Source organism: Tamandua tetradactyla, chromosome 5 (genome assembly GCF_023851605.1).
Source record: "Tamandua tetradactyla isolate mTamTet1 chromosome 5, mTamTet1.pri, whole genome shotgun sequence".
NCBI lineage: Eukaryota > Metazoa > Chordata > Mammalia > Pilosa > Myrmecophagidae > Tamandua > Tamandua tetradactyla.
Window position 1 is genome coordinate 2,287,460 of NC_135331.1, and position 17,458 is coordinate 2,304,917.

Consider the following 17,458-nt stretch of genomic DNA (forward strand, 5'->3'; position numbering starts at 1 on the left):
ATGCAGAGCGATGTCAGTTTTTCCTCTAAATGCACATGTTGTCCACATGTCAATTCTGTAAGAGGAGTGCACACCATTCCTATCAGTGGAAACTGGAAGCTGGAGCCCTCAGAGGCTGCAACAGACACAAATGTCCTTGCCTGCTGGAGTCCACTCCTCCTGATGGCCACGCCCCTACTTGTTCTTTGGGGACTCCCCTCTCCTCTCTAGGTTCTGGAGGAGCAGTGACCCCACTGCTGCTTCTGAGGCTGTTGTGTGGCCAGGATCAAGCAATCAGCGTGTCTGACACCCCCAGTCCCCGGAGTAGGTCTGAGGAAGACGCATGGATTAATCTGTGCCAGCCAGAGTCAGGTCCAGGCCTGCTACAGGAAGGAAAAGCCCTCCCTTCCTCGCTCAGGTAGGTGGCTGCAGAGTGAGAAGAGAACCCTGGAGCAGATGGCAGCCATCTTGGCCATAGAGAGGGAGAACCTGCCTGAGAAGGCAGGCAGCACAAAGGGAAGCTCAAAACCAAGGGGATTCCTGGTGACATCATCTGAGCCCCTGGACCACGCCTGCCAAGCTGACCTCTGTTGTCACCCCAACTGCAGCAAGGACAGGCGGAAGGGGGAGTGCACGCAGAGGCCCTCTGGGGAGGACACCCCAGCCTGGCGCCCGCCCCCCTCACTGACCCACGGCCGCCGTGAAGTACATCGCGATCTCCTCGGGGGTCAGGGCCCGCTCCCAGATGATGAACTCGTCAAAAGCCCCATTCCCGTGGTGCCTGCCCCGGTCCTGCTCAGACCCGATGACGAGGTTGGCGTTGGGGTCCCCGTAGGTGTGAGACTCTTTCCCACTCGGGTCGGAGGTGCTCAGCGTCCCGTTGACGTAGACCTTCAGCCCGTCCTGGGGTTTCCATGTGAACAGGACGTGAGTCCAGTAGGGGCCTGGAACAGAGCAAAGGGTGAGGTCCCGGCACTGGGCTTCTGGGCTCCGGCACATCCCCTTTCGGGGACGACTGGTCACTCTCCCCCTTGCCGGGCCCCCACAGGGGGCCTCGGGTGGGCTTGACGCTTCCTCAGCTCTCTGGAGTCGGGAAAGAAGTTGTCTTCCACCCGTCCCTCGGCTTCCCCAGCAGGTCAAGGGGAGACCCCGGTCCTTTAACACAGGAGGCTCAGGCGTCTCTGAGTACAGGTGATACTCGAAATACTTGGCCAGCAGGGCAAGGCACCAGCTCCTTAGACTGGAGGCCCAGTTACCAAAAAGCAGGTAGCAATTGCCTGGGGCCTGCAGGCCAGCACCAGGGGCCAGGAAGGCAAATGCGGTGGCTGCTTCTCTGGGTGGGGCACGCTCTGTGCTGACCAGGGTGCGCTAAGGGCATCCAAAGGGGTACCCCTCCTCAGCCAACCTCACTGCCATGAGAGAGGAAGCCCTGTATTACTCCTGAAACCCTAATGAGCCATAACTAACCCTGAGAGGATAAACCACCACCACCACCCTGCCGAGGCCAAGAGAGCACAGGGCCTGCTCAGCCTCAGCCGCCGGTGTGCCATGAACCCCCAGGCACCTCGTCTGGCATGGGCCAGGTGGCGCCTCGCTCAGGACCCGCCCTCTGTGACGAGCAGTGTGCACCCCGAGAAGAATGCCTGTCCAACTGGCACCAGGAGGACCCTGCTGGGGTTTGCCAGCATTTGTGTTAGGAGCTCACCCTGGGCCCTGCCCGGCAGAGGACACCCGCCTCTGGCCTGCAGCCACCATCAGCCACCCAGCAGTTACATCAGGGCTTCTTGTCAGGAGTGTGCAACTTTCTGGAATTCCGCATCTTTAGAGAGCACTGGGATACTAAGTAGGTTCAAAATGTTGCTGCCCTTGAGTTCGAAAGCAAGAGTCAGAGATCCCTCCGAAGTGCAAACAGAGCATCCCTCCAGGCCAGCAGGTGTACGCTTCTCCCCCTTCCCAGGGCAGGGGAACAGTTGGCTGACGTCACCTTAGAACACGTCCAAGGAGCCAGGCCCATCAGCCCTGAGTGCCGGGAAAGAAGACTATGACCTCACAAACTCTGATCCCAGCCGGAGGAGGGCAAGGAGTTCGGCACGGGGCCAGGGGAGTGGTTTCTGGCCTTGGGATCAAGACCTCAGCACTCACTTAGCCAAGTGCTCCCACACTCACAGCAGTGCAGGCCAAACCGGGTCTGCGCAGCCAGAGCCCCGGGCCAGGCTGGCGCCCAGCACTCCCTCCTTCCTAGCTCATTTCATCCTCCCAGGGCCCTGACATAACACCGCTGTCATCTTCATGTGATGGGCAAAGAAGCAGGGCACAGCTTGTACCCACCCAGCATGCCACGAAGGCGGGCCTGGAACCCAGGGTGTTTGATGCCACAGCCTATGCTTCTTCACGACTAAGCCCTGCTGCCTCCTTTAAATGGAACAGAAAATAGATCCACTTTACATATTTCAAAGTGTCACTGCCTCCTGAAGGGACCTTCCAGGACTTTGTGTGTCCCCCTCCCCTCCACCTTTCAATTCTACCCCTCCGGCAGATGCTCAGCCTGCACTCATTTCTGCCCTGAAATGCTTCTGAGTCCTGCTGGCCTGTCCTGCCCGACAGCTTCCCCTTTGCCCTCCCCAGCCTCTGCCCACACCGGGCACCTCCCACCCAGCAGATGAGCTGGGTTAGGGAGAGGATGGAAATCCTCAAACGGAAGCACAGTCACTCCTGGGCACCCTCCTACAAGCTCAGCCAACCTGTGCTTATGTCCTTCCCGCCTGCCCAGGGCTGCCCCACTGCCCCCAAACCCCACCCAGGGCCGCCCCGCTGCCCCCAAGGCCGCGTGTTCACCTGCCCTCTCTGCCTCTCCTCCCATTCCACCCCTCCTGCCCATAAGCCCTAGCCCCTCTTTGTCGACAGTTTTTTCCAACAGTTTAAAACAATTTCAAGGCCCTACAGCTACAAATAAGAAAAGGAGGAGGTGGCGGGGCACGAGGAGGAAGAGCAGTGGCCTCTGTACCACACACTGAGCATGCGACCCTGTGTTCCATTTTCTCTGGACTAACTTCAGGTGGGGAAACCGAGGCTCGGAGCAGTTCAGTGACCTGTGATAGTCCCATGCTCAGTTCTTGGTGGGAAGGGCCCAGCTCTTCACCGCTCTGTGAAGTGACCACGTCAGAGGACGTCTCACCCTCTTTGCTGAGCGTGCCTGAGCAGCCCCTTACAAGAGAGGAGCTTGTGGGCCAGGAGGCCCCAGGTGGGGGCCCCTTGCTGCATGTGGCTCAGTGTTTTCCCATCACCAGGGAGGCACCCACCTCCCCTGGCTTCTCCACGCAGAGCCCCCACAGGCTGGAGTTGCCACTTACCTGGAGGGCTGAAGCTGGCTGCCCACGTCATGGAATTTTCCCGTGTGTACAGCTCCACGGAGCCTTTGCCGCCCGTGGAACAAACTTTGAACCCATTGGAAATGACCTGCCCCCCATAAGCAGAAGGGGTTGGCCTCAACTGCTCTCCTTGAGTCTTCCAGAAAAATGAAAACGTGACTCCTGAGGACAGAAAAGCACAACTGAGTTATTACCGAAACACTTAGAGGCAGACACTTCTCTCTGCTTTTTATTTCTTGTTTTAAAAGCAACTTTTTTTCTCATTGTGAAAGCAGTGTCTGTTCAATACGCTTCCTCTCCCTCCCCCCACCCAAATCCATAAAATATTGACAGTAGCTATTTATTAGAGATTCACTAAGGGTCAGCTATTTTTCTAAGAGTTTTAAACGTTATCTCATTTTAAGCATTATGACAACCCTTCCATCAACCCCATTATAAGACGAAGAAACCGAGGCAAATTTTCCCAAGGTCACTAAACCATTAGTGATTAAACTGTGCTTCCACCTCAGGAAGACAAACTCCGAGCCTGCTCGTGTCAGCCCCTCAGCGGTGGACTCTACTCCTTCCTGCTCAGGCCACTGGGGCTACAGCTTCTTCCCAAAACCCAGTCTGTGAATCCCTTTGACAAAGAAAGAACCATATGACATGTACTGGTTGATAAACTAAAGTTTCCCAAAACTTTATTGTATCTCAGACTTCCTCCAACATCCCCAAATTCACCTTCTACATTGCCCTTTCCATGTCTGCATGCTTCACAGTCTAAACAGGACTCTGCTTTCTTTAAACGGTCAACTCCCTGCTGCCAGGCTCACAGTTTTCTCACACATTTTATATGCTCAACGCACTTGAAGCTAAATCTTTTTTGCACAATCCAGATTATCTGTCTTTAGGTAAACTCCCAGTCGGGGTTTTCCAGGTCCAAGAGAAGAACGCTCGCAGGGATGTTGAGATCGAAGATAATTCATTTTCAGTAGGTGAATACAGGGGCCCTGGCAGCTGAAGTTCCTTCAGGAATCTGCTGATTCTAGAAGTCCTGAGCCCAGCCCCTCTGGAGTGAGGCCACAGTGGCAATGATCCTTGCACACGAGCCCGGCAAGGAGAGCCCATCCAGCAGTCCCGCATGCAGGCCTGTGGCCGGCTCAGTTGGAGAGGCCTCTGTGGTGCAGCCCCTGGCTAGAGGCTGGGTGGATTTCTGGCCCCCTCATTGCCTTTTGGAAGCCTCGCTGTCCCTGGCCAGCTCCTCCACCTCCAGCACCCCTTACCCCACGCCCTCTGTGCACATGCGCACACTGTGTGTATGTGTTAGGCTAGCCACCGGCCTGGACTCTGCACGCGAGAGACGGAAGCGGACCCAGCTACCTCGCCTCCCTCTGCGGCCCGGACCACGCAGTGAGTCGCCCCAGCGATGCTGAGAAGAGCAGGGCCTCGACAGGGTCAGGGAAGGGGGGCATGTGCCCAGGCCTTGTTTATAGGCACGGCACCAAGCTGACCCTTTAAACATTACCATGCAGTGATCATGGAGGGACACTGAACTGAGGAAGACATTTGCTGTTGAAACAGAAAGCGTCTTCCTGCCAGGCCATCCTTACTATAGTGGATGACAGGTGAGTCTACTGTTCTGGCTTCAAAGTCACATGCACAGGCACAGTGCACAAACCTCTCATAGCCCTGCTTTGCACTTCCCCTTTTTCTAAACGTTAAGTAGAATCTGGCAACAAGAGAAAGGGGCCAGACCCTGCTTGGCCTCTGAGAAGCTCCAGAGCAGAACATTAAGTCTGGAGGGGTCCATTCTTAGGACTACTGAGAAAAGCAAGCAGCCTCACAGTTTCCTAGGGTGAAGTCACCCCCAGGATAGGGAGGGCTCTTAGAAGGGACCACAAGGACCTAGAGAGCCCCCCAGGCCCTGACCTGAGCCAACAGAGAAGCGAGCCTGCCCCTCACCTTCCCACACCTCACTTTCCCGCATCGGTGCCTCACTTTCCCGTACCCTCACCTTACTTTCCTGTACCTCACCTTCCCATGTCTTCACCTCGCTTTCCCGAGCCCGCACCCTGCTTTCTCACACCTCACTTTCCTATGGCCCACACCCCGCTTTCCTGCACCTCACTTTCCTATGGCCCGCACCCCGCTTTCTCACACCTCGCTTTCCTATGGCCCGCACCCCGCTTTCCTGCACCTCACTTTCCTATGGCCCACACCCCACTTTCCCACACCTCACTTTCCCGAACCCGCACCCCGCTTTCCCACACCTCACTTTCCTATGGCCCGCACCCCGCTTTCCCACACCTCACTTTCCTATGGCAATGCACCCCACTTTCCCACACCTCACTTTCCCGAACCCGCACCCCACCTTCCCGCACCTCACTTTCCTATGGCCCGCACCCCGCCTTCCCGCACCTCACTTTCCTATGGCCCGCACCCCACCTTCCCGCACCTCACTTTCCTATGGCCCGCACCCCGTTTTCTCACACCTCGCTTTCCTATGGCCCACACCCCGCTTTCCTACACCTCACTTTCCTATGGCCCGCACCCCGCCTTCCCACACCTCGCTTTCCTATGGCCCGCACCCCACTTTCTCACACCTCGCTTTCCTATGGCCCGCACCCCGCCTTCCCGCACCTCACTTTCCCGAACCCGCACCCCGCCTTCCCACACCTCACTTTCCTATGGCCCGCACCCCGTTTTCTCACACCTCGCTTTCCTATGGCCCGCACCCCACTTTCCTGCACCTCACTTTCCTATGGCCCGCACCCTGCTTTCCCACACCTCACTTTCCTATGGCCCGCACCCCGCTTTCCTGCACCTCACTTTCCCGAACCCGCACCCCGCCTTCCCGCACCTCACTTTCCTATGGCCCGCACCCCGCCTTCCCGCACCTCACTTTCCTATGGCCCACACCCCGCTTTCCCACACCTCACTTTCCTATGGCCCACACCTCGCTTTCCCGCACCTCACTTTCCTATGGCCCGCACCCCGCTTTCCTGCACCTCACTTTCCTATGGCCCGCACCCCGCTTTCCTGCACCTCACTTTCCTATGGCCCACACCCCACTTTCCCACACCTCACTTTCCTATGACCTGCACCCCACTTTCCCACACCTCACTTTCCCGAACCCGCACCCCGCCTTCCCGCACCTCACTTTCCTATGGCCCGCACCCCGCTTTCCCACACCTCACTTTCCCGAACCCGCACCCCGCCTTCCCGCACCTCACTTTCCTATGGCCCGCACCCCGCTTTCTCACACCTCACTTTCCTATGGCCCGCACCCCGCTTTCTCACACCTCACTTTCCTATGGCCCGCACCCCGCTTTCCTGCACCTCACTTTCCTATGGCCCGCACCCCGCCTTCCCACACCTCACTTTCCCGAACCCGCACCCCGCCTTCCCGCACCTCACTTTCCTATGGCCCGCACCCCGCTTTCTCACACCTCGCTTTCCTATGGCCCGCACCCCGCTTTCCCGCACCTCACTTTCCTATGGCCCGCACCCTGCTTTCCTGCACCTCACTTTCCTATGGCCCGCACCCCGCTTTCCCGCACCTCACTTTCCTATGGCCCGCACCCCGCCTTCCCGCACCTCACTTTCCTATGGCCCACACCCCGCTTTCCTGTACCTCACTTTCCTATGGCCCGCACCCCGCTTTCTCGCATCCCGCAGCGGCGCCTGAGCGAGGGCTCCAGGTCCATTCCACCTCCCACCTCCATGTGCCCTGGCCTCGGTGGCCCGGAATCCAGAATGACACCCCAAGCTTTCTTGCCATGCCTCTCTACTCTCAGAAACATTCCGTTTCAAAGGAAAGTGAACATAGTACATTGTGAAACTTTTGTTATGAAACAAATTCCCAGGAGGATTCACACAAGTCCATTTTTTCCAAAAGTCTTCGCTACACTAAAACATTCCTTTCCCTTGATTCAAAATGGCCCTCACTTGGCCAAGTGTCTTCCGCCTGGGGGACAATAACAGTGGAAGGTTAAATGCAAAGTGAGGCGAGGGTGAGCTCAAGCAAGGGGGCCCACAGCGCACTGCGTGGTTCGCTCAGCTGCCAGGTTATGGCTGCCGTCTGAGGGGCAGCTTACGTGCCAACGTCAATGTGAGTCTTCACAGAGTTTTAAAACGTTCATAATGAGGTTCTAATATTAGCATTTTGAGGAACTTTACTTCATGCACTTGGGATCTTTAACACAAAAGAAAAACTGAACAAACATGAAATTAGCACAGTATTGAAACTTTGCTTTGATACTTTTTTCTCGATATAGGCATTGAATCCTAATCCATAAAAATAGCAAGAGGTGGTCTTTCTCGTCAAGGCAAAAGAAGAAAAAAATATCTAGAAGTCACAAGATGATAAATCTGAGTGCCTGAGTACCATAAATTCTGCAAGACGATAAATCTGCCATAACTGACTCAAAAGACCAGTGACACTCTAGGGAAAAACATATTTGTAATAGATTTTGCAGATGAGAAATCAATTTCCAGATCATGTGAAGAATACCTCATGAAGAGAAGGGGACTGCTGGCACCTGTGAGGCCCTGCTGGGAGTGAGAGGTGCCCCACAACCCTCTCTTGGTGCTCCACCCGCCCAGGGAGCCAGCGGGAACAGAGGGGAGCCCGGGGCACGGGGTAGCCAAGTGCCCAGGCACCCAGCGTGTTGGGACCCCAAGGCAGGCAGCCATGCTCGGGGGCCAGGCAAGCGGCTGTGCTGACGTCCCCGTCCACTCTGCAGGCGCAGCACAGGGCTGGCACAGGGTGGAGGGGCCGGTGGGGCAGCTCGTCCCAGGCCTGGCCCCTGAGAGAGCTGCACATGGGGTGAGACTATCTGCAGCTGTCCCACCCGCCCCGCCTCTGCCCCCACACACCCCTCGGCGCCTCTGGGACTTGCCCCCACCTCACCGGCTGGGGCCTAGGGGGCTGACCGCAGGCTCCCGGCTACCTTGGGGTGAGCCACGGAACCACAGCAACTGACTGGGTACAGTGGAAACCCGGAGCCCCTCGAGCCCCATGCGGACAGAGGAGAGGCCAGTGGGACAAGGTCCTGGTGGCATTACCTGAGATGGAAGGCGCCTTCCAAACACAGCCTGGGATTTGTCTCCCATCCTCTCGGCATCTGCGCAGCGGCCTTGGCCTCGCCCCAGGACGCAGGGTCCGCCTCACCCCCCAGGAGTCCAGGCAGGCCCTAGGGGGGACGTGAGCAGCAGAGCCCAGCGGCAGCCCCAAGCACGTGCAGGGCCTCCATGGGGAGAGCCTCCTGGAGCCCAGGGCAGCGCACAAGGCTGAGGCTGCACACCTGAGGAGCAGAGGCAGCAGTGCGCAAAGCTGTCTTGGACATGAGGGGCTCCAGCCTCGGCCCGGCCTGACAGCCCCCGAGAACTGCCCGGCTGGGCCCGGTCGCCCCGCAGGGCCATGGGAGGCCTACAGGCGGCGCTCTGAGCCGCTGAGTGCTGGCACGTGCGCCACAGCAGGTCACCAACCTCAGTCTCAGCTGGAGCCCTCCCATTACAGAAGCCAGTGCAACCCCTTGTCTCTGAGTTTCTGTAGGTTTCTCGTGCTTATGACTCCAGCTGCAACGTGGCAGACCCGAAAGCAGGGGCCCTCCTGCCTCCACACTGTCCCCGTGGCTCCCTCCTTCCCCCACCCCTGGACCCCGCTGTGGGGAGATGGCTCCGGAGAGACTACTCACTTGCAGGGGCTCTCCCTCCCTCCCTGTCCCCAGTACAGCAGCCAGAGGGGTGCGAGAAGAGGTGAGTTCATCTGTTCCTTGTGGCTCTGACCCTTGAGCAGGCTCAAGGGTGCATGGAACAGGGAAAGGAGGACATCAGAAACCAGGCCCTCGACTCCACTGCTAGGGAGGGTTGGCCTCGGATGACCCTCCCCATTCACTCAGGAACTGCGTGTCTGGTGTCTGAGACACCCCAGAGCCTCTGAGGGAGGGTCCGGTGACAGTAAGGTACACAGAGGGACTGGGTCCCTGAGCCACTGGAACTACTGTGGGGAGGGGGGAGGTACTGAAGAGGTGGCCACAGTGTCCCTGCGGTGACGGCGGCGTCAGAGGGGACGCACACCAGCCATCAAGCTACGCAGCGGGGCCTGGCCACGATGCAGGTCGGGAAGGCTTCCCAGAGGACGACACGCCGGGGCTGGGGTCTGAAGGATGAGTAGGCGTTCATCAGGCAGGGGAGGAGAAGGAGAAATCGGGCTCCCCACGTAAGTGTGGCCAGCATGGAATCGGGTCTGACGCCTATGGGAGGGGACAAGGGCAAGTCCACACTGTGCCTCTGTTAGTCTCGTGCTGCTGTCCCAAGTTAGCACCGACGAGGGACTTCAAACCACTCACAGTGGATACCTTACCGCTGCAGAGGCCACATGTCACAGGGCTAAGGGTACTGGCAGTCCTGCTCCCATCCAGTGGCTCCCTGGGCCCCTTCCGCCATCCCCCAAGCCGCCGGGTAACACCTTCCCACCCTTCTCACCTCAACACCCTAAACTAAACCACAGCCACAGGGTCCTTTTTTGCCATAAGGAAACCTGTGCACAGGTCTGGGGATTAGAAGTGGACATCATCGGGGTACATTAGCCTTCCAAGCACCGCCTCCGAGCCACAGAACAGACTCACCTGCTCTGAGGCAGAAGGCACGGCTGGCGTGGAGACACGGCTGCCTTCACGCACACCCACCCCACGCTCAGGAGCCCGTGTTCACTGAACACACTGGCTGACAAATGTCAGCAATGGCACAAACCCATTGAGGAGGGGGGCAGGGAAAGCGCCAACCGGCCGAGCTTCACTCAGACCCAAGCACCTCAAAGGCACAAAGAGCAGGCGCTGGCATAGCCGAGTGGCCCGCACGCGTCCTAGAGAGCAGGGAGCATAAGTGTGCCCTCGTTAAACACCTGGCACGCCCAACAGAAGGTGTGCATGAGGACGCACAAGCGAATCAGAAGCGTGTGCTTTGAATTTCACTGAGAATACAGTTTTGAGGCTCAGGGTGGAACTGCCAAAAGGCAAATGTCATTCGGGTGCTCAGAAGCCCAAAAGTTTGGACAAAGAATCAAAAATTTTTTTTTTAAGAAATCAAAATCCTGCCAGCCTGCCACCTCCAGAGCGGTAGATGCAGATGCACAAGAGGCTTTCACATACACACACACACACACACACACACACACACATACACGTGCATCTAAAACCAGTGAACTCATTCTGGACAGGGCCAGTGGGTCGCGTCAAGACCAGGGTCGCAGCTGTGAGGTTAGAGCAGTTATGCACGGTCTCTGCACTGGACAGAGTCGGTGAAGGGTACACAGCGTGCCCCGCGCTATTTCTTACAACTGCATGTGAGGCTACAATTATCCTAAAATAAAAAGTTAAAAAAGGAAAAGAGGCACTACTAGGTCAGGAAGGCCTTCATTCGGACCTGGCCAGCCCAGCGTTCATTCTCACAGCTCATCTCAAGCATGGAAGTTGGACAGTCCCCTGGGTTTTGGTTCAGAGGTGCTTCCCAGAGCTCAGGCCTTCATCTGTCTGCAGAGTAACCCGGCCGGGATAGACGACGTCTGGGGGATCTCCCAAGTGTAGGAATCTATGGATTTTAGAGCCCGTGGGATCTAAAGGAAGACCAAAACAAGTGTGCAGGGCTCTGAACTCTGGGCCTCTCCACTTTGTAATGGCCAAACAGCCAGCTCTTAAAGAAGCGTGCGATTGGGAGCACGTGTACTTGGGATTGTGAGCCTCTGGTTAACCAAGAAAAGATCCAGGTACCTCATGACTACCAACCACCACTGCCGGCCGTTCAGCCCCACCCCTGGACATGGTAAGGGCCAACGGAAGCTCCTGCTTCTGCAGAGAGCTCTACCCAGAAGAAGGCATCAGGACCAGACGCTTTGACACAATTCCAAAGAGCACTGGCTTATTACAAAGTGAGTTACTGAATGCTGCCTGAGGCAACAATGAGGACAGAAGGAAGGCTGATTTCCAAGTGCCGGCCCCTCTGTCATCCTGCGGCAGGAGTGGTGGCTGAGTATGAAGGTTTGAACACAGCTTTCTCCCTGCACACTGCAGCATGGCACTGCTCGTTAGGACACTTTCTAACCGTGTGCCTGTGAGGGCCAACAGTCCCACACCCTAGAGCTGTGGACTCGCCATCCAAGGGGATTCTAGGTGGCACAGAGGCATGTCACATACGACGCTGAATCACAGTACGAGACGCTTATTGCTTTTCCGGTGGTCTACTAATTCTTCTGGTTGTGATGAGGATAAAGCCCATTTGTAAGTAAGTCACAACCGCTAATGCCCATTTTAACAACAAAATAACACAGCTCAATCTTAGAACCTTTGGCAGGCAATGACTCTAAACTAGAATTGAGAGGAACAGGTGTCTTCTAGGCAACGCAGTAACTACTGGTCTTCCACTGTGACAGAGATAGGAAGGTTCCTTTTCAATCAAATTCAAGTGAGTACAATCCAAAGAAAAATAGTAAGCATGAAAATAGCTCGGGTAGTACTTACATATGGAAAAAAAAAGTGGCAAAGTGGTTTTAAGGTGACTAAAATTTTAGAATTGTCTTAAGAACTATTCTACCATTGCTGGAAACTGAGATAACTGCATCATCTGAGTTACACCGATCATAGAAAACGACACACCCTTGGACTTCTTGTTTGGCGTCAACACCATCCTGCCCCAGTGAATCGGCATCTGTGTGGCCGTCAGGTCACGGGTGGCAGGCGACCTCCTTGTCTACTGCACTACTGCGAGGCCAGAGTTCTATCCCGCTTTGCAACTTTCCTTGGCGCCGTTTGCAGATGGCCTATGATCCACTCTCAGCTCTGTGGACACCCAGGCCGTGAAAAGCAGAGGGAGAAGGGGTCACAGGACTGTCCTCAACACCAAAAACCAGAGCACTTCAGGAGCACGATGGTTACATTATTCACCCAACAGACACACTCAGCTCGTCTTAAACTGGAAAAGTTAAGATGTTTGAACCCACGACACAGAGTGAATTTTCTGCCCCAAGAGCGTCTGACTTTGGCGAAGAAAAGCAGAAAGACAGAGGAAGCGTCCACACTACATTCTTAGAATTTTTCTTCCAACTCCATGATTAGGAGAGGAAGCCGATAGCCTTCGCGGCCAGGTAAATGGAGGGAAATGACGCAGCAGAGAGGGAAATTTGGAAGGAAAAGAAAGAGCTGACGTCCTTGGCGATGGACGTACCAGACAACAGGAGGGACACTGGGCAGGGGGCAGGGAGCTCCACCTTCACCCAAGATGAGCGGGTAGTGCTGGGCAGAGCACAGGCAGCATGTGGGGTGCAGCGGCAGACAGGGCAGGGGCGCCCAGCCCAGGGTCCTAGGTTCCACGGGTACGACCAAGCCAAACATTCAAACCCCTCCAGCTGGGAAGATGCACCCATGAGTGAGGAAGCGCAGCAGTTTTCGAAGGCGCCTTAGGCTGTCTAGTCAGACACATACACGTACTGGGGGGCTCTCCCAAGCCTGCCTTTGAAATACCTGCCTCTGTAGGGCCCTCGCACACTCCTCCTGCTAGAGAGCTTGGGTAAAAAGTTGCTCCCTTTCCTCCTCCTGCCACTACTGGGAGGACACCTCAGCCAGGGGCAGCCGTAGATGCTGGGGGGCAGGGAGTCCGCAGAGCACTGCGCCCACCTAAGGCAATGGTCACTCTTTGTTCTAACAGCTGTTCGCAGGTGGGCAGGGTACTGCTGCACTTCCTGAATTTTTAAGAGAAGCCAGAAACCTTTTTAAATTAAATTTTGTCATATTTAAGAGTTGGATTAATTTAAACACAAACATGCAAAGCCCCGTGCGAGGCTCCATTTCTGAGAACACAGACCTGGAGCCAGCAGCCCGACTGGAGACAACTTAGAAATGCCAAACACTGTGGGGCCAACAGTCCCCAGCAAATCAACACACCTGGCTGGTTTTTCAGATGTGGTACCTGAGAATCACCTGGACATCGGGCTAAAAACGCAGATTCTCTGCCCTCATCTACTCAGACTGACTCGGTAGTCTGGGCCTGGGCTGGGGCCTGGAAATTTCTGTGGTCAACAAGCTCAGCACTGACCCTGCTGCCAGCCTTCCAGGGCCGCATCTGAGACATGCAGCTCCAAGCCATCAGATGGCTCCTTGCCTGGCCTCGGTTTCCCCATCTGAAAGGTGCGTGTCCTGCCTAAATGCTGCTCTGGGGCTACCTGCTTCGCCTGCTCTCCAGTCCCCACAATGCCTCGGTTTCCCCATCTGTAACGTGCGTGTCCTGCCTAAATGCTGCTCTGGGGTCACCTGTTTCGCCTGCTCTCCAGTCCCCACAATGCCTCAGTTTCCCCATCTGTAACGTGTGTGTCCTGCGTAAATGCTGCTCTGGGGCTACCTGCTTCGCCTGCTCTCCAGTCCCCAGGACCCCACATTATTGGAGGAAGATGGAGTTGGGCCTGGGCCAGGTCTGCACCTGCCAGGCCTCTCTGGAAGCTTCCATCCTGAAACTCCACCCTGTAAATCATTTAGCATTTTGCTGACAGGGTTTTGAACTTAATGGCCTAATGAAAAGAAAAACGTTCCATCAAAGCCGAGAAGAAGGGAAGGTGGCTGCTGAGACCTCCCAGCTGCTGCTCCAGCCTTAGCTGCCTCCTCAGGGTTTATAAGCAAAAAAGTTCTAACGCACAAGAGGAGACAGTAAAGAGGCGTGCCCAGAAGGCAGGAAAGGGAAAGCTAAGGTATAAAACCAGGAGGGGCTTTTTACTGAAAGGAGCCCAAGAGATTAAGAGTGGAGCTGGAATTAGAGGTAATGAGCAGAAGCAACTCGAGATAGAATTTAGATCAATATCAGAAATACCTTTCTAAAGCTAGAAGAGCCCCAAAACAAAACGGCATCTTTAGGAGAGGTGAATGGCCCATTAATTGCAATATTCAAGCACAGGCTTGTGAAAAAAAACAATTGATGAGGGTGCATTTAAAGGATTCAAGCAACAGAAAATTAGTTAAACCCGATGTTCATGTTCGGTAAATGTGTATGAAGTATCAACTCTTCTGTGCCAGACACTGCCCAGGTCCTGGGGACATGGCAGCTGCCAAGCACACACAGTCCCAGCCTCACGAAGCTGAGTAGGAGAGAGGCCACCACCACAAAGCACTGGGCAAGAACCAAGAGGAAAGGACAAGGCACCAAGAGGGCAAGATGGGGGGACTCGGGCAGCCTGGAGCTCATCTCTGCAAAGGCTGCCCTGGCCTGAGCTCTCCACGCGTTCAAGTGGGAGAAGGAGCAGGAACCTCCCGATATAGCTGTGAGTTCTACTCAGAGTTTTTCCCCATGTGCTCTCGGGTGGTGGGAGTTACAGGAGGAACCTAGCACTTAAAGATCACAGACTCGGCTTCCTAAGGGTAACCTACAGAAGCGGCCGGACATCAAGGTCCTGTTCTCTCAAAGGATCCTCAACAGCTCCCCCACTTCAGCCAATGCCCTTGACCTGACTTGTGCCAAAACTCTTCCGGAACGCAGTTTACCAAGAGACAGATCCCAGAGCTGGTGCACAGAAACAACGGAAGGTAGAAAATCAGATGGAGATAAGCTTTAGAAAAAGAAAAATATTGGTAGAAAAGTTGAGGGGGGCAGTGCAGCATAGAGAGAAGATTCTGTTTTTTATATGAGAACTTGGAGAGCTATCGAAATGAGAGCTTAATTTCTCAGATGCTTATTCTTTTTGAAAAGTGCAAACCTCCACTCTGTCTCCTAAAATAGTCTTTCAAAAAACTTGGCTAAAATATGAAGAGAGACAATAAAAGTATTTGGAAATAAGTATAAAAGCAGCTGACCTGTTGGGCTGAGGTGGAGCGATGCCCTCTATTTATTTAAATGTTGACTTTTGTCTCAGAAATAGTGAACTATAATTTGTGACACAACCCCCCCCAAAATTAAAGTGTGGAGGAGGGGTAGCTCAATATATGTGAAAAGGTTAATCTAATATTTTCCAAATGTTAATCACTCACAAGTTTCTCCATATAAGTATCATACTCCCTGCACTATTACTATGACAACAAGATCTTTTCTTTAAATCACCTCGTTTTAGAGCTTACTGAAGTCTCATCCTAGACAATTTCCTAGAAAGCGCATTTTGGATGAGCTGGCTGTACTCAAGACAGGACCAAGGGGCTCTGTAACGGGTCCTGCAGCCCCAAGGGTCCTCGGCACCCCTCCAGGCTGCACGGTGGTAATCCCAAAACTGGTAGACGGAACTGCCCTGCTCACATCCGCTGCTGCTAGAACCCCAGGCCTCATCTGACTTTAACAGGCGAAATGGAATCCCTGGAGGGTGGACAGTCAGTGCCCCCAGTTTCTCGAGAGAAACTGCACATCTGAATTTCTCTGTGAAGATCCTTCCTTCCCAAGGCTGGCAGGAAATGGAGAACTCTTAGCTCTGAGCCTGCCAGACAGAACCCAGCGGAGACCAGGAGCGGCTCAGAGGCCCTGTGTTGTCAGCTCCGCATGCAGGTGGGGCTCTTACGGCTGCCGTGGTCCCTTCCGCCCGGCACAGCCCCTCTGAGCACTGCCCCAGCCTTGGGCTCACTTGGACCGACATCTCCTTGTCCCTGCGAGTGGCTGGTGGCTGGACAGCACCCCCTTCGGGACCCCTGTGTCTCTCAGGTCCAGGGGAAGACAGCGCCTGGGAGCGGAGCCCAGGATTGTTTTTAATTTAGAGAAATAAACAAGCGGGTGTGTCTGCCGAGCTGTCCGGAGGCAGGAACAGCTCAACCCAAGGGCAAACCTGGCTGTGGTTCTAGACCTCAAACCATTTCTCAGAACTAGGGGTTCTGCAAAGTCCAAAACCTCCCCTGCCGAGAGCCCACGCCCTGCCAAGCTGGGGTTTATTTTCACTGGACTGCAGTTTGTCCCCATTAACCCATCGCGGCACAGTGTGCGGACGTGTGTGATGGCCAAACGCCACAAGTCTGCCTATAAACTACCCCACCTCTATCCCCCACCCCAAATAGAAATTTTCATTTTGCTCAGGATAAAGAAACTTGTTTAGAAGGCAGAGAACCACGTCCCAAGAAGTGCTCAGCTGTGGCCCAAAAGTCTCTCGTGTGAGGCCCAGATGCCGGAGGCCAGGGGAGCTGGCAGGCGGCTCCTAGGTTCTGTGTGTATGCATGTGTGTGCGCATTGAGTACACACACGTGTGTGCATGCCTGTGAGTATGCATGCATGTGAATACACATGTGTACATGCCTGTGAATGCGTATATATGTGTGCATGCCTGTGAGTGTGCATGCATGTGTGCTGCCCAGAGGACTAGATAACCACAGGCCTGCACACACTTACTGGGCAGCTCTATCTGTGGTCCAGCTGCTCTCCATGGATGTAAAAGAAGCAATTCATGGCACAGTCGTAAAAAGCACGTCCTACCAGCTCTGCCATCCATATCCCAGAGGCCGAAATAACCTTGTACAACCCACATTGTCATTTTCCTTCCCACAAATGACATGGCCGCATACATATCCGATACCGATTTCACAGAGGCTTTCTTTCCCCCCTTTTCAAGATTAAATTTTTTGATCTCACATCCCTGGAAGATGATGCTTTATCTTTTGCCTTCGGGACAAATCTCTTGTGTTATTTTTCAGGTGCCAGTTAGAATCCCATTTACCTCTGTCCCTATCCCTCCCCTCCTCTCAAACTCTATTTTAAATCTTCTCACATTCTGCAATCAGTGAGAATGTTACATTCTCATGTGCCAAGGGCCAGGGGAGCAGATGCTACCTGAAAATGAAATGCGTTAATGAAAGGCTCAGCCTGCCCTGCAGCACTCACCTTCGGGACCACACTGCGCCGGGTTACTGATGCAAGAATTTTTGTACCTTCCATAATAGAGGAGGGTGACTCCTTTTTCCTCTTGGAGGTAAAGTCCCTTGTTGACCTTCCCTTCCACAATATCTAAGTAAGAGAGTTTACACCGCATATTAATAATCTTATGAGATGAAAAATGCTCAAGACATAATGTACTTCAAGCTTATAAAGACCTTACACATAAGTAGATATTATGTAGACTTATAATTTTATCTCTATAATGTATATTACTTATAGAGCCTTACACTAATGATATATGTAAAGATCTATTG

The 17,458-nt window shown here is 54.5% G+C and overlaps 1 protein-coding gene across 3 annotated transcripts in view; it reads right to left on the reverse strand.

Annotated features, from left to right (window-relative positions):
• ADGRD1 (adhesion G protein-coupled receptor D1) overlaps positions 1-17,458 on the reverse strand; it is a 153,405-nt gene that overhangs the window by 121,217 nt on the left and 14,730 nt on the right. For 2 of the 3 annotated variants that reach the window (XM_077159538.1, XM_077159537.1), the window contains 3 exons: positions 17,151-17,273; positions 3,330-3,509; positions 669-923 (listed from right to left, as the gene is read on the reverse strand). In XM_077159538.1, coding sequence (XP_077015653.1) covers positions 669-923; positions 3,330-3,509; positions 17,151-17,273 — 558 coding nt within the window. The remainder of the gene's footprint in view (positions 1-668; positions 924-3,329; positions 3,510-17,150; positions 17,274-17,458) is intronic. The other variant, XM_077159539.1, reaches the window with a different exon arrangement.